This window comes from Salarias fasciatus, chromosome 7 (assembly GCF_902148845.1).
Source record: "Salarias fasciatus chromosome 7, fSalaFa1.1, whole genome shotgun sequence".
Taxonomy (NCBI): Eukaryota; Metazoa; Chordata; class Actinopteri; order Blenniiformes; family Blenniidae; genus Salarias; species Salarias fasciatus.
In genome coordinates this window covers 9,302,146-9,318,436 of record NC_043751.1, presented here as the reverse complement: position 1 = coordinate 9,318,436, position 16,291 = coordinate 9,302,146, and the positions used below count along the sequence as shown (strand labels likewise).

General features: G+C 43.8%; 1 protein-coding gene across 1 annotated transcript; it reads right to left on the bottom strand.

Annotated features, from left to right (window-relative positions):
* Positions 1-605: 605 nt before the first annotated feature.
* On the bottom strand, positions 606-14,162 carry LOC115391556 (peroxisomal succinyl-coenzyme A thioesterase-like). Its single transcript, XM_030095831.1, has 10 exons — positions 13,967-14,162; positions 13,786-13,885; positions 13,513-13,703; positions 13,236-13,405; positions 6,745-6,864; positions 4,474-4,556; positions 3,947-4,040; positions 1,351-1,431; positions 829-970; positions 606-742 (listed from the first exon to the last, which is right to left on the bottom strand). Exons 1-10 carry the CDS (start codon positions 14,160-14,162, stop codon positions 606-608), a joined length of 1,314 nt encoding a protein of 437 aa, XP_029951691.1.
* Positions 14,163-16,291: the final 2,129 nt, after the last annotated feature.

Below are 16,291 nucleotides of genomic sequence, written 5' to 3'. Positions count from 1 at the left end.
TAAATTGAAATCTAACAACAGGGGGGATTGATATATTTTGTCTTCAAGTTTTCAATGCAAGTTCTCTAAGCATTTTGTGTTGTTTTTTCATGAATATGAAAAGTACTCCAAACAATAAACCAATAAAGATTGGTTTGATTTGGATAACAGTGCAAAGGATGCACTATTTTGCCTGAAGTCACCTTGGTTCCATTGAACTTTGATGTGGCAACACGTCGTTCTCGTGACATTAGGCTATATGACTTGGGGTTGACTGAAATAATGCCAGAGTTGGGTTGAGTTCTCTCAGCATCACCCTTGCTCTCAGTCAGCTGATTTGTGTGTGTGTCTTCTGCAATCCTCACTAAAACCTCCTTGCGCTGCGTCTACACCTTGACTTACCATCCTTAGCTCTGATTCACCAGAAAATCCACAACAGGTAAGATACTGATTCTTTAAGAAGACACAGGAGGAGACCTGACTGGAAAAGCTTTTAGAGAATCATCCGCTGAACACAAACAGCATGAATCACTACAGTTGAAGTTTCACTGTGATCATCAAAATAATTTATCAATTTCAAAAACAAGACCCATGAACTTCCTTCAAACCATTAAGTTTTGTCATAGTTAAAGGTGGGAGAGTGGCGCTGCACCAGGGCGAGTTCCACCGAGCAGATTCACCCTGAGAAAGAGCAGCATCTTCTTCCAGGAGTCCTCTTGAGCTCTGGAATGTGCCACCGTCTCTCCGCCCCACAGAACCATCACTTCACACAGAGGAAAAACAAGTCAGAGCTTCAGTGTTAGACTTTAATCCAGATTATCTGCCTGTCAGCAATGGTCAAGAACCTACTTGACGTGCGTGAGTTATAAGGTATGAAGTTGCTGGCTCGAGTGAGTGGTGTGTACGGGGGTTCGATCAGGTGACCTGTGTCAGGGTACGACAGGATGATCAGCAGATGGCTGTTCCCTGCTCGTTCCATCATCTCCTTCATCTGGAAAACAGGAAATCAGTTTAGCAATAAAAACTGGAAAATCATTTCCCTTTTAAAACAACATTGATTTCCACTTTTTTCAAATGTTTTGATAGTGGCATTTCACAAACCTCAAAAACAGTCAGGACTATGGCATGTTCTGTTAGGTTTGGTTCAGAGGTAAACAAGATATCAGACCCCATGAAACGAAAACAGGAGCTCATTTTTACACCAAAGGTTGACTCGCAAAGAACAAAACATCAGCGATGACACTGATCATTTGTCGCTCTTCACAAGATAGTTCCCAACATTTGTTTTGCAGAACAGATCAGTACATTTTACATCAGCTTTTTCCTCCGTGTTGGTGTCCATAAAGAAGGTTGACTGATCACCAAACTTACATCGACTGCAGACTCTTGACTAGTACAGCTCATATCGTCCTCACCAACAATCAGCATCAGAGGACACTGCAGTCGTCCCACCTGCAGACAAAAACACAGCAGTTCCTTCAACTGTTTTGTTTCCAACTGCTTTTACAATATAGACCCTTTCTCTCTGCTTTGCTGAGAAGCTTAATGCACTTCGTTTTTCAGCTGGAAGCATCAGTGAGATTCCATTTATGCAAGTTACAGAAGACTATACATTCACGAGCCTCAAGAGAACAGGGAGGACTTTATGAAACTGACACCACTTCACCAGTGAGTCAACTCGAGAGCAGGAAGCTGAGGAAAAGATACCAATACCAACAATATGGAAGGAGGTGTAAAAGAGCTGTGTTCAAGGCTGTAAATCTGATAATCGTTCTCCCTGGAATAACCTTTAACGGGTCTTTGTCTCTGTGCTGTTGTGGCACTATGGTATAGTTTAATACATGAAAAGCACGTGCCCCCCATTTTATTTTGTAGTTAAGGTCACTTTTCTGGTAATGGACCACTGTTAATTTGTATTCAGCCCTCTTAAATGAATACCTCACCCGAACAATGATTTGGCCTCATTTTGTACTCACCCTCATGCTGAGCAACACTCTGGAGCACTTTTTTGATATCTCAAATGCAGCCGGAGATCCGGGGGGATTTTCGTTGTCAACAAACTTCCATATAACAGGGACCAATAGAGCCCGAAAGAAAAAGGTCCATAAAGTCCACAAAACGTGCCTATTTTCCTTCATACTGCTTGTCCGCTGTAATCCAAGTGTCCTGAGCGGGTAACGTCCATAATTAATTCGAAATGAGGTCATTTAGTACTTTTTTAGAGCCTAAACAGTGCTCTCTCGTACTTCCACAGTGCACGTCTGCGCGTGCACCCTCAACTATGGAAGCCGCGGCAGACCAAGCCAGACGCTTGCGCGCTTTCAGCGACTACTCTGCTAAATTGCAAGCGCAGAAGAAGTTCTGCTGTTTATATTCTGCTGTGAGTGACCGAGCTGTGGACAATCACAAAAGTGATTGGGTACTGTTTTAAAACTTTGACTTCGGTGTCCTGCTGAAAGCACGCGAGCGTCTGGCTTGGTCTGCCGCAGCTTCCGTCGTGCAGGGAGCGCACGTTGACATGCACTGGGGAAGTACAATATAGCACTGTTTCGGCTCTAAAAATGTACTAAATGACCTCATTTCGAATTAATTATGGACGTTACCCGCTCAGGACACTTGAATTACAGCGGATGAGCAGTATGAAGGAAAATAGGCATGTTTTGTGGACATTATGGACCTTTTTCTTTCGGGCTCTAATGGTCCCTGTTATATGGAAGTTTGTTGACAACGAAAATCCCCCCGGATCTCCGGCTGCATTTGAGACATCAAGTGCTCCAGAGTGTTGCTCAGCATGAGGGTGAGTACAAAATGAGGCCAAATCGTTGTTTGGGTGAAATATTCCTTTAAGGTAGTGCAGTATAGGTTTGGCCAGCAGGGGGCACTCGGTATCTGGTGTATCTGTAGCTGACATAGAAGAAGTCAGTCTGATGCAGCAGTGTGAGCGATCAAGGGCTGTGTTCGAAACCGCATACTGCCTACTACATACTTTCATTACCATACTGTCCATAATGCATACCCAGTCCATCAGGCAGTATGCAAAGCATTTACACTACAGCATACTACATAACCCACAATGCATTGCACTCCTCCCCGAGCCAAAATCGACCGGCTAAAGCTGATTTCACTTTAGCTCTAAACTCTTCAAATATATAACTTTATCGAGATTTTTTTTTTTTAAATTAGGCGACAAAGTGGTCGTTTAGAGCCCGAGTGTGTCGTTTATTTGTCCAAATACCAACCGTTTATGATTTTATTTGGATGAATTTGGCGAAATTTAAGCCAGCTGCAGTGAGCAACGCACTTCCGGTTATTTTCACAAAAATAAACCACCCCTTTCCCTTTCTCATGCAAAAAAACTTTAGTGATAAATCTGTGCTTTTACTTTGAAAACAAGAAGCCAACCTTTCAGCAGTATGTCTCGCTTAACATCGCGGTTTGGACCGTTGTCCCGTTAACGGAATTGGACCAGTTACGATGCCTTACCGACGGAGAATTTTTTTTGGCTCTTCAACGAAGATCGGCTCGCCATCTCCCGCTGTCCGTCGCATTGCATCTTGGGTAATTTCAGAATGAGCAGTAAACAAAACACTCATAAATGATTACAATACTTTATACCATCAGGACCTAACCCTAACCCTATGCTATATAGTGCATTATACAGCATTGTGATCATTTATGAGTGTCTATAACTACTTATAATGTGTTATACCGTGTGCTTCAAGTAAAGTGTTGCCAGGATTGCAATACTTTCCAAACACATTGAAACTTCTCAAATGAGGAAATGAACAAAACTTGCACATTACGACAGCTCTGCTTTTTTTTTTTTTTTTTTTTTTTTAGCTTTAAAGCCTCTCTCTGAATGATTGCTCTGCCTGTTTTAATGTTGGCTTAGAATTTGTTCTTGTAGTAGTTTCTCTGATTTCGAAGTGCATACTTGTGCTTAGCTCAACTTGCTGGTAATACTCACATCCACTTTCTTTAAAGGGTCTGAGGTGATGGGCGGCACCATTTCTCGAATGATTGTTTGGTTCTCCTCATTGATGCGAATTTTAGAGGCATTGCTGGTTTGACAAGAGAACAGGGATAAGTACACATCTACAACAGGATGGATTGAAGACTTTGTAGTGTGCCATTAAGAGAGACAGAATAGAGACTTGAAAAAGTATGTGAACCTATTGAAATTGATTTTTTAAAATTGGTTAATCAAGTTGAGATGCTCGCAATTTAGTCTAAAAAGCTAATTGAATTTTCTGTCATAATGCTGAAGAATCGAAATCATTTTTTTTTGGACACCTGACAAAAGCTCCAACATTCTTATATTCAGAATTCACATTTAATGAAGCTTGGATGCTGATGTGTTGACATTTTATGACCCATAAAGATTAAAGAACAAAAAATAAAAAATAAAAATCACATTTCACATTGCACTTATTATTATTATTTCATTTTTTATCATGTTAATATTTGTTTCAAAATAACAACACTTCTACTTACTCCATAATCGCCTTCATCATGCCTTCAATATCTTTGTCAACTGGCTGCACATGAGTCCCGTTGATACACACAACACATCTGAGCTGAGAGAAACACACACTTGTATCATTCACACAGAAGCAGGTGGCACAACAAAGCCGGTCAGTTTATTTCATTAGATTTTCACAACAAAATACCAATCACTAACAAAAGCACAATCCAGCTACACATTTTAACCAAAAGACTTTTACAACAGTTTGAAATCCAAAATTTGGTGGGCTGGATTTTAGACATTTTTAACTGACACATCACGAAGTATTAGAATAGATGGGGTTCTGTCTGATCCAGTGTTGGTGAGGCAGCCTTTAGCCACTACCCCCTCGCTGCTGGGGGTCCTGGCTGGGGCCATCCTCTGCCCCCTTCTGGATCGGTACATGGACATCTGCCTGAGGGGGTGGCTACAATCTGGGTTTTGGAATTGCTGCTAGTCTTGCTGCTAAATTTGCATGATCACAGTAACATTTCCCTAATCACACTCATCTTTAATCACTCTGCACTCTTCATATTCTGCATGTGGACTCAGTCACCTTGTTGTCTTGTGAGGTGTTAGATTAATGGTGATCTGTGCTAGGTCTTTCCTGAAGCTCTGGTTTGTTATCTTATATATGTATCCTCAGCTCACACATCCCAGATAATTACCAGCTATATTTCATATCAAAATTTCATGGGATGTTCTGTTTTATCTCTGTGCAGGTGTAGTAGCCAGTCGTCTAGAGTGTCAGTTCCAATTGAAGGACCATTATTGTATCTTTGCACTTTCTTTCTTCTCTCCACACTTTTTTCTTTTTCTCTTGCTCTCTCTCCTCCTATCTTTTTGTTCCCCTGTCAGGGCCAGCAGTTCCATGTATCAGTGTTCAAAGAAAATAGAATAAAGTCAGAAATCCTCTCATCAAGAGGAGCCTTGGAAAACCGATAGTGGGGAGAAGTATGCCGGTGCATGTCAGTGACATCCAAAAAATTAAAACAAGGAACAATAGGATGACTGTGAAAGCAGGCAAGAACATATGAACGCATACTCACGACCTCTGCCTTAAATGTAATGAGCACAGCCTCATGCTCTTGGAGAGCCAGGTAAGTTCTCTAATTTCAGTCCAGCAATGTTAAAATATGTTTATCTGTGGGGTTCACATCTTTCATAAGAGCAGTACTGTTAGGTTAGCTAGCTCGCAAGGTGCCCCGAGACTAATGAAGCCGGTTACAGTAGATCAGGACACTTGTATGCTCCAGGGGGATGTTGACTGAAATGTTATATATACATATATACACTACATATAGCGTAGCGGCGGCTTGGAGAGAAGGAGGGAAACATTGTTCGGGTTTCATTTCTGGGTTTAGCGTGGCTGTTTACTGTTCTGCTTGTTGTTTTAGCTTCATCTTTTTGTTCAGTGATCATCGTGTTGCTCACAGGAGTGAAGGATGCTGCAGCTGACTGTCTACTCAGCTGTGAGGCATTCAGGTTCCAAAGTCACAATCAGGCTCTATTTAGATCAGAGGTCTTGTCAATCATTTGTAAATACGCACAGTCAGTGTGTTCGTTTCTAAGGAAAAGCGATCATTCACAACATTGAAATGGCCCTAAATTGTTGGCAATACAGAATTCTAATTATTTATTATAATGTACTTTCCACATTTCACACACATTATTATCTGAAAAGACAGTTTGTTTAACAAGTTGGTGATGAAGACAGCAGCCACAGTAAGTCCAGGCTGCTATTGTCAGGTATTTTATAATTCGGTTCAGTTCATTAATATTTTCTTTCACTCTACAGAGTTACAGAGTGAAGAAGTGGACAATGAAGTTATTAGAAACAGTCTGTGACAAATACAAGTTACTATGAGCGCGCCCCATCTCAGGGGCTTCCTGGCACAGTTTGCACCTGGAGTCTTATCTCGTGTGATCCACCCCACCTCTGTTGATGTGGAGTTTAGGGCCTGTTCTTGTGGAGCCATGGCAATTGGGTTTACTGAGTTTTATTTTGGTGGATTAGAGGAAATGAGAAAAGAGAATGAAACTGTTTTCCATGTGTCATTATTATACTAGAAAATGCGAAAAAGTTACTCTGATTTAAAAGACATTTCAGGTATTATTGTAAAGATTCTGAGGGTTTATAAAAAGATGTGAATAAAAGAAGTTGAGGAGTTTGTACTTAAGCTGGTGCCTGACATAATGACAGAAAACATTTTGTTTTCACTGTAATAAAGGCTAAGACAGTAGATTTCCTCAGAAGTTACCTTCATGACTTCAGAGTAAGCAGCCATTTTGAGGGCCATACTTGAACCGAAACAAATTCCCAACATGGCAATCCTGCTACCGAGGATCTGAGGATGCTCCTGCAGGAATCTGTACGCAGTCTGTAATCAGAAAACAAAAGTATAATTAAGTGACCAGATCTTAGTTATTCCAACAAGCAGGCTGCTGATCTGAGAGTGACTTTTGACCCCAAACCGTCCTGCTTTATGTCAGCTGAAGTTTATAAATGACGTTTGTTAACTGATCAGTAAACATTACTGGACAGGGTCTGATCTTGTTCAGTCAAACCTACAGAGGTCGACATGTCTTTATAAGCTCCTGCACATTTTTCTATTAATTGTTTTAAAAACGTCATTTTCAGTCTTTCAGTTAGCTGTAGTTCATCTTCAGACAAACAAGATGTCTTGAAAGGAAACTCACACCAAGAGCGTCCAGGTCAGGGTACGGGACCCTTGACTCGAGTTAGCAAAAGATCTAAGGCCACATCATCACCCAGACAAAGTGATGTTGACAACCTTGAAGATGGTGGCTCTACATTGTTTCAGAGTACACCCCCCAACACCCTCTCCTGGGGAGTTAGCAACAACAACTACAATTTGGCACTCAGAGAGCGCAGACCTCCGCCACAGCTCAAATCAGTCACCAAAACCAAAAACGCCAGGAACGCACTGGACGCAGAAGCGTAGCAGAAGCACCGCGCACACCACGAACATCTCTGCGCCTACGCTTGGCTGTTCGTATTGGAGGCGTATCTGCTGCCTGTGCTCTCTGCGTTGGTCACACATCGACTGTACTTGGCTGGATCCGTCTGCTCTCGGTTTTCACATTTGTTACCTCTGTCTCTACCTCTGCCAGTATGGATGTGTGTGTTTTGGTGATCTGTGGAGAGACTTTTTCTCCTCCTGTCCTCTTTTTTTCTGCATCACGTGAATCTCTGTCGCTGTGTGTGTGTGTGTTTGTGTTTTTGTTTGATTGGGTGCGTACGTGCGTATGTCTGTTTGTGTGTCTGTCCATCTCTCTTGTGATTAGACTAGGGCTGAACGATATATTGCATTTGCGATAATCTCGCGATATTACAAAACGCGATTTGCATATCGCAAGGTACGCGATAGGACGTGACGCAAATTTACATCAGAGCGCGCCATGCAGACTGCTTGTTTAACAAGGTGCCGCTGACTGGAGCAGCGTGATAACCGAACCTAGTTTTGCACAATGTCAGCGAATTTAAAAAAGATGTGGAACAGCAACACGTCCTCTGCAAGAAATGCTGTGCTCCGTGCGCGCGTGCGCATGTGTGTGTGAGAGAGAGAGAGGGAGAGGGGGAGACATAGAGGAATATCCTGGTGGAAAGGCACATTAAATACTGCTCTGCGCATCTTCTATCCGCAAGGAATCCTTGTCTTTTGAGGACAGGAACTCCTCGTGATCCATTTTAGCTGCTACTAAGTAAATAAAATGTGCGGAAACGATCGTTCAGTTCTTCTCTTTTACTGAAAAAAAGGTGCATCGCATCATGTCTTATCGCTTACTTTTTTTTTCTAACAACATGCAGAGAGAGCCTGCACAGCGCCTGCAGCCCTTCTTCTTCTGTGGTGTCTGTGTAAAATAAGGTTGGACATACAAACAGCACACCTAGTGGCATGAAGTGCAAATGCAGTCATGATGTCGTCTGTGGCGGTGGTTTGAATGGGGAGATCCTGATCATGTAAACAGGAATAACTGTCTGTTTAAGCAGGTAAACGGGTTTTTCCAAATATTTCAGAAACCAGAATATTGACCTGAACCCTGCATGTAAACTGCATGTAAACATAGCCAGTGTGGTCAGGACAAAATGTGAGGGTTTTATAGTCCAATAAGGTTCATTAGGCCTTTTTTTTGTATTCATGGTTTGGATTCATATACACAGGCCAGAGGTTATTTTGCCTACCTTGACATGTTTCGGCTGCCAAGCTGCAGCCTTCCTCAGAAGTCTCACATGATGTTGTCTGTCATCCTACTGCACCCAGTAGGAAGCTGGTGCCAAAACCTGTATAAATCAGCTGACCAGACAACATCATGTGACACTTCTGAGGAAGGCTGCAGCTTGGCAGCCGAAACATGTCAAGGTAGGCAAAATAACCTCTGGCCTGTGTATATGAATCCAAACCATGGACGTGAGGGTTTTATGTTGATGTAGCCTCCTATGACAAAAATGTGATTATTCATATTTATATTTTACAAAATGTACTTAAAGATGGAAGAGTCTCAGGGGCAACAGGATGTGCAGGAAACTGGTGGGACACTTGTCCCACAGTTGGAAAAAGAAGACAGCGCTGACTGAGGCAGAGGGATCAGCATCCCTGAGCAGAACCTCATTACAGAGTGCCCAACAAGATTGGATTAAAAGAAAAAATGATCGCTGGAGTGCTGGCACAGGCCAAAGCCATTTCGCAGGTGCTTAATTCCAGGTGTCTTAAGTTGTTTTTTTAGTGACTTTTGCATTTTGAAGTTACAGATTTTGTTCTGTTTTTTAAATGAGAGTTCTAATAAAGTTCACTTTGTTACAAGTCATACATCATTATATTTAATTCAAACAAATAGAACTAACCTATGGGAAAGGCATGTTTAAACTTTGAAACAAATAATTAAAAAAACAGACTAAATTAAATATCGCATTCTATATCGCAATCGCAATACTGAGGGGAAATATCGCAATTCAATATTTTCCCCATATCGTTCAGCCCTAGATTAGACCCAAGTGACAAATTATAGATGGACGAGCAACACCGTCCGTAACTAATCGTCATTTAATTTATTTTATTTTAAAAATTGACCGGATTCTCTTGCCTTTTCTGTTTCCGACTTCCTGTCTGGTCCGATCTGCTTGATCCAGCTCGACAAATTGTGCTGTCGGCGCTCGCGGCTTGCGTGAAAAATAGAACGGAGCGGAGCGGGCGCGCTGCAGAGCGTGAGCCGTGGTGCGCACCTCGCTCCCCTGCGTGTTGTGGGCAGCCAGTCAGATAGGTTAACATGGGAGGCGATCAGAAACTCCGTGCACGGTGCTTCCGGGTCGGCGCTTCCGCGTCCAGTGCGTTCTCCCCTGGGCCCGGGACAACAGAGCCGTTTGTCCCCCTGTCGGTGGGCCTGCCCAACTATGTCAAAGACTGCCCTATCTCTCAATGATACGGAATCCTTTCAAAAAATTCCTGGATCCAGACAGCGATCCGGATCATCACCAAAATTTAATGGATTCTAAGTTAGCCCAAGACCCACCTTTCCACAAAGTTTCATTGCAATCTGTCCATTTCTTTTTCCGGAATGTTGCTGACAGACCAACCAAACAACAAACCAACCAACCAACAAACCGACGTGATTACATAGCCTCCTTGGCGGAGGTAATAAAATCAATGCCAGAAATAATGTAGATCAAAATTATTTTTTTTTTTTTTATGTTCATTTATGTTATGTTTATATGTTTCCAAAATGATTTATTGACCCCAAGAAATCATGTCACACCTCTCTTGGAGTCGGGATACAAGGATGAGAATGGCAGTTTACAGTCAGGTCGGCACCAATCCAAGTCGGCCCTGGCCAACTCGGCACCGCCCCCGGGATACAGTCAAGTCGGCATCAAAGCCAAGTCGGCCTCCCGGGGGGGGCTCTCAAGTGGCCGAGTTGGTCGGTGCCGAATTGACTGTAAGCTGCTTACCAACTTGGCCAAAAGCCTCTTTTTTTTTTTTTTAATCATGACGCGGCTGCGGCACGAAGATTTGCACAGTTTTTTTCGTGCCGGCTGCGCCACTTCTCCTCACGTAGCAGGGGGGGACTGGAGGACAAACTGTGTGATTATGGTGACTGACAGGTTAGAGGTGGAGAATGGACCTGGAGCTTCATGTTTGACGTCTTGTTTGAACGAGTAGCTTAGCTAAAAGCGCGCAGCGCAAGCGGCTGTCTGGTCACGTGACCAGAGGGTCCTATGTTCCCCGATATTGATAGAGGGGAACATAGCACCCGGGGAACATCGGACCCGGGGAACATAGGGATGACCCCGACCAGATCATGTGACCAGGCGGCGTTTGATCAATCCAGTCGCCTTTCATTATAATTATAACTGTGCAAATCCTGGAGCTGACGCCGGCTGCGGTGCGACGATTTGCACAGTTATAATTATAATGAAAGGCGACTGGTTTGATCAAACGCCGCCTGGTCACATGATCTGGTCACATGACCAGACAGAAAGTCAAACATGAATCTCCAGGTACATTATCCACCTCTAACCTGTCATTTACCATAATCACACAGTTTGTCCTCCAGTCCCCCGCCTGTTATGTGAGGAGAAGTGGCGTCGCCGGCACGAAAAAAACTGTGCAAATCGTCGCGCTGCAGCCGGCATCGTTGCACTACGATTCCCAGAATGCCTTGGGGACCAGTTACATGACCAGACAACCACTAAGCGCTCGTAGCTAAGCTACTCGGTTCAAACAGGATGTCAAAAAAACTGCAAATCGTCGCGCCGCAGCCGCATCGTGATTTAAAAAAAAAGAGGCTTTTGGCCGAGTTGGTAAGCAGCATACAGTCAAGTCAGCATCGACCACCTCGGCCACTTGAGAGCCCCCCCCACCCCCGGCCGCCTTGGCTTTGATGCCGACTTGACTGTATCCGGGGGCGGTGCCGAGTTGGCCAGGGCCGACTTGGATTGGTGCCGACCTGACTGTATCCCATCAGAGCTGGCCCTTGGCATAGGCAGTATAGGCAGATGCTATGGGCGCCGTCCATTAGGGGGCACCGACTGCACAAATATGAAAGAAGAAGGGCAAACTAGGTGGCTGCCGAGGGCGCAACTGACAGGAGGGGGCGCATGCGAGGTGGCGGCTGCAGTCTCTGGCAACCTCCCCCAACTCTGACACCACATGTCACACATGTCCCCCAAATCACACAAACACACGGGTGTCACACCCTGTGCACCTGCCGCCTGATGGGGGCGCTCGGGTCCTGTTTTATGCTTGTCTGCCCTCATTTTCTCCTGCCTGCCTCATTACCACCTAATGTGCTTCACCTGTGTCAATTCTACTTAAGCCCTGCTCCCCTGATGTGTCTGTCAGGCTCCTTGTGGGTCTGCCCATGTGTTCCTGTTTCCTGTGCCTGCACCAGCTCAACCCTGCTCGTTCCTCTGATCCTCGTGTTCGAGGAATAAAGGACTTTGTGATCAACCTGTTGTGCCTGCGTGTGGGTCCTTCCACCTCACACCCGTGACAACGGGTATAAAATAATCACCTCTGTCTGTACATCAATCACTCAAAGTGGAGCTGGGGTGACTATATTTGGGACTGAACTGCTGCTGGTTTTGCATATTAATATTCTCTGAAATAATTCCTAATAAGTCCCAGATGAAAGATCAACAATTTTGAGAGGATGTTGACGATCCCCCCACCACCTACCCCACTCCCCCATGTTCTCCACTCTGCCCTGCTTCACATTCTCTAAGTTTGTAAAAATGGTACAGTGTGTGGCTATACAGTATATTTTACCAGGAAAAAGGGAGGAATTTATTTGGAAAAAATCTTACTAAACACCCCCAGTCACTGAGGTGCAGATGCAAACTGAACCAGTATTATCAGAAGAAAAATTACCGACATGACGCATTGGACAGGATTAAAAACAAACATGCGCCGTGATTATTACAAATAATTAAAATAAAATGTATTTTTTTTAAGAGTGATTTTCTATCTCTTTAATGTAACAGACACTCTGGAAACCTGTCTGTGCAATTTTGTCAGACAAATTATCACCAGACCGGGGCTGCTCTGCCTGCAGAGAATAGATGTGGCTCCAGCTTGTGCGCACCTCACGCAAAGTGTTTTGTCACAAAATTGTAACTGCACCAAGCTGAATCTGTCAACACTGCTGCCTGGTGCACGCCTATCTTGGTGCAATTAGAGTTGATCGGTCAACCGAAATACCAATTTTGACTTCGCAAGGTGTTGTGCCTGTTGACATTACTTGTGTGGAGCCTGCTCCACCCTTTTGCACCCTGCGCTGCAAAATTAAAATAGAGCCCTTTAAGTGAGTTCAGGGATGTTGCCATAGCAGCGTGCGCACACAGCTGGTGTCCGGCATGCATGGCGCGCATCCACACGGCTGGTCAGCCGACAGTGCGATCATAAAATGCAGATAGCTGCGCGGCTTGTTTTGCAACCTCAGAAACTCACACACGATTGGCTCTGGAACCCGGAAGTGTGATGGTCTAGCCCCGCCCATCAGAGTTGTTCCATCCCAGAATTCTCATTTTGAAAGAAAAAAACTTGACCATTGACATTGTTGATGGATACAACAAATTGTAAAGGGAAGGTTTCTTCAATGGCAGGAGAAAAATGGGAATGATTTTTATTGCTTTTATAGTAAATTTCTTACTTATTGTACCTTTAAATTTAAGATTGTATAACTTTGACAGATTAGAATTCCAGAAGCTGCATTGTGTGGAAACAAGATTTACCTCAAAGTACTGAAGGTTCACCAGCTTTCCTGTTTCCTTGGTAATCATTGGGGTCAGGTAGTCGATGGCCAAAGCAGCAATGTCGTGTGAGGCCAGCAGCGCTGCACGATACTCCACCAACTGCCCACCTCCCCCCCAAAGGTCCATGATAGCAGGGAATGGTCCAGGTCCTTCACACAAGTCAACATGGGTCAGATAATCATATCGTGGACATGAGAATGAGCAAAAGTGATGTTTAAAGGCTTTTCATGAGTTCTTGACCTTCCTCTGGTCCTACCTGGGGGCAGGAAGAGGGTTGCAGTGAGTCCACCCTCTGTGACCGGGATCCTGCGGACACCAGGCACCATGTACCAGCGCTCCACCAAGACACTGGCAAGAGGGACAAGATCTGCAAAGCCCTCTTTCCTGTGACCCTCGTACACCGACACTGTGACCAACATGGGCTCCTGGATGTTCTTCTTCCGCAACCTGAGGAAAGACCAGCCGGTTACTGATATATGGTTCAATCCTGGAGAACATCATCTGCACACATTCAGCCCAGATGGTCTACCTGAGTCCAGGTTGGCTGCCTGGAACTGGTCTGAGGCTCCACAGTAGACCCATCGGTTCAATTCCAGAATATGTTCCTCCCAGACTGCAGTCCTCAGACACTGAAGTCGAAAGGAACAAAGACTAGACAACATTTTCTTTTGAACTCCCCCTTATTCAGGTCCATGTGGAGAATTTCATACCGTTCACTCTGCCGGTGGCATCAGATATATAGTGAGCGAATGCATCCCAACCATGACCGTCCTCAGACTGTTGGAAGGCGTGAACGGTCAGCTCAGAACCAGGAGGGGCATTCTGGACCAGGATGACAAACTTCTCGTCCACGAGTCCCCGGGACGGATTCACCGACAGCTTGACACAATATTGCTTCTCGTCCATCCTGAACTGAGCAGAGAAGACAATCAGTGGAAAACAGCACAATGTGACAAAAAGTTTGGTTACTGCTTTCGCAATTGATTTTTTTCCTTCTACAAAACCTGGTACATTACAACTTAAACTCCGTGAACGATAAAGTCTATAAACTTACCCAGTCATGATGGCTTGGAAATAAAACAAAGTACAGTTGCCAAATCACTACAGAGGTGGGTCTGTACATCTTGCCAATGGGTTACAAGTCCTCCAACTCAAATGGCCACAGTGGTCATGAATTCATGCTCCAACTTTTGACCAAAAGTTATGGACAAATTCCACTGGATGTGTCTCCGGATCGCTCCGCTGTCCACTGCAAATATGTTGCTATTAAAGGGTAACTCCGGTTTTTTGACACCTGGACCTTATTTCTAGGTGTGTGCATGCTCATATACTCACTCAGACAAACATGGTGCAGCTCGGAGTCCTTCAGAAGTTATTTCAATCCAACCGATTTAGTGGGGGCCACGGCAAACGCGGGACATAATCTCTGCAAAATCGCTCATTTCGGCTATATTTCTTCATCCATCGCCAGTGTTATCATAAAGTCAGCTCGTCTACCATCTTCAGGTGGGTCAGCTGACAGTTTTCGCTAACTTAGCCACAATTAGCTCGGATGGGAACGCTGTGGAGCTCCTCTCCCCAGCAGAAAGGCACTTTGAGTCGGCCTCGGCTGTCACGGCGCCCGGGCATCCCGGGAGGCTGCGGAGCTCCGGTGCCCAGCGGAGGCGCACTGCACGCGGGCTGCGGGGCGCTCCTGGAAGTCTCTCCTTACCGAGAGTCTCTGGAGGTCTCCAAGCCGGGCGAGGAGCACTGTGCGCGGGCGGAGGGGTGAGTCTGGGCGGACAAAACTAGTGGATAATGAGTTAAATTCTCTTACTTGCTTGTAAGGAGTGTTTATTACTGTACTGGCTCATGGTACTTTGGCATTACAGTTTTAAGTTGCGCCACAATTTTTTTAGTATTAAGAGGCCAACCCATCATAAAAACGTAACGATAACGTAACGTCATCCATCTGACGCATGCAATCACGAGTAATTGCGACTAACTCCAGGATTGGGGTACAATTAATCGCGATTAAGAAATTTAATCGTTGCCCAGCTCTATTTTCGGCCAAAATATTGTCTGTTTTTTCTGAGTTAGGTTGAAGGAACTTTTGACACATCCACTCATTAATTCCATTTATGTGCTTATTCAGCAGGAATACAGGTCTGTGGTCATTCACTGGAACTATATAGAATAAGATTTATAGAATATATAGAATAATGTATAGAATAAGTAAATAAATGGTTTATTTATCAATCACATTTCACAGATAAAATCACAAAGTGCTGTACAGAAACAAGGAAAAAAGACAGAAAATTTTCAAAGAAAAAACTTGTTCAAACCCAAAAAAAGAATTGGATACCCCAACAAATTGCATATAAACACGTTTTTTTCACAAGCAGCAAGCTTCCAGCTTCTGGCTTCTTCTGGAGAGATTCGTCATTGGTGTGGACACCTGTCACTCAAACATGCCCGACCAATGGAGAAGCATCCGCCCACTGCAGGACGTTTGTGTCAAAATGATTCAATCAAAAAACATGCTTCAAAAAAGAGACTTCAAAAAAGAGGTTTCAAAAAAGAGGCTTCAAAGCTTTTTTCACTTTGATCGAAAAAAAAAGGTGTTTGAATGTCAAAACAAAGTTGAAACATTCCGAACATTTTTTTTTCTTTGCTTTGATTGAAAACGTTTTTTTTGATTGAAGTTATATCTTTGATTGAATAATAAAGAAACAAATGTCCTACCCATAATATGGCTCAAATCCAAAAATAGGACTTCAATCAAAAAATGTATTTTCAACCAAAAAAAAAAAAAAAATTCTGTCAAAGAAAAAATGTGCGATTGGAGCAACTTTTTTTTGATTGAAAAATAAAGACACAAATTTACCTCCATATCCACAGACTTGGCCATACGGAGTGGCAGGGAAAGTGGTTCCGGATAGTGGCATAAAACCATGAATAATCAGTTCAAGGTCAGAATTTGACAGCATTTTACTGACCTTAGAGATATTTCTCATTTGGTAAAAACTAAACCTTGAGAAACTCCACAAAGCAGG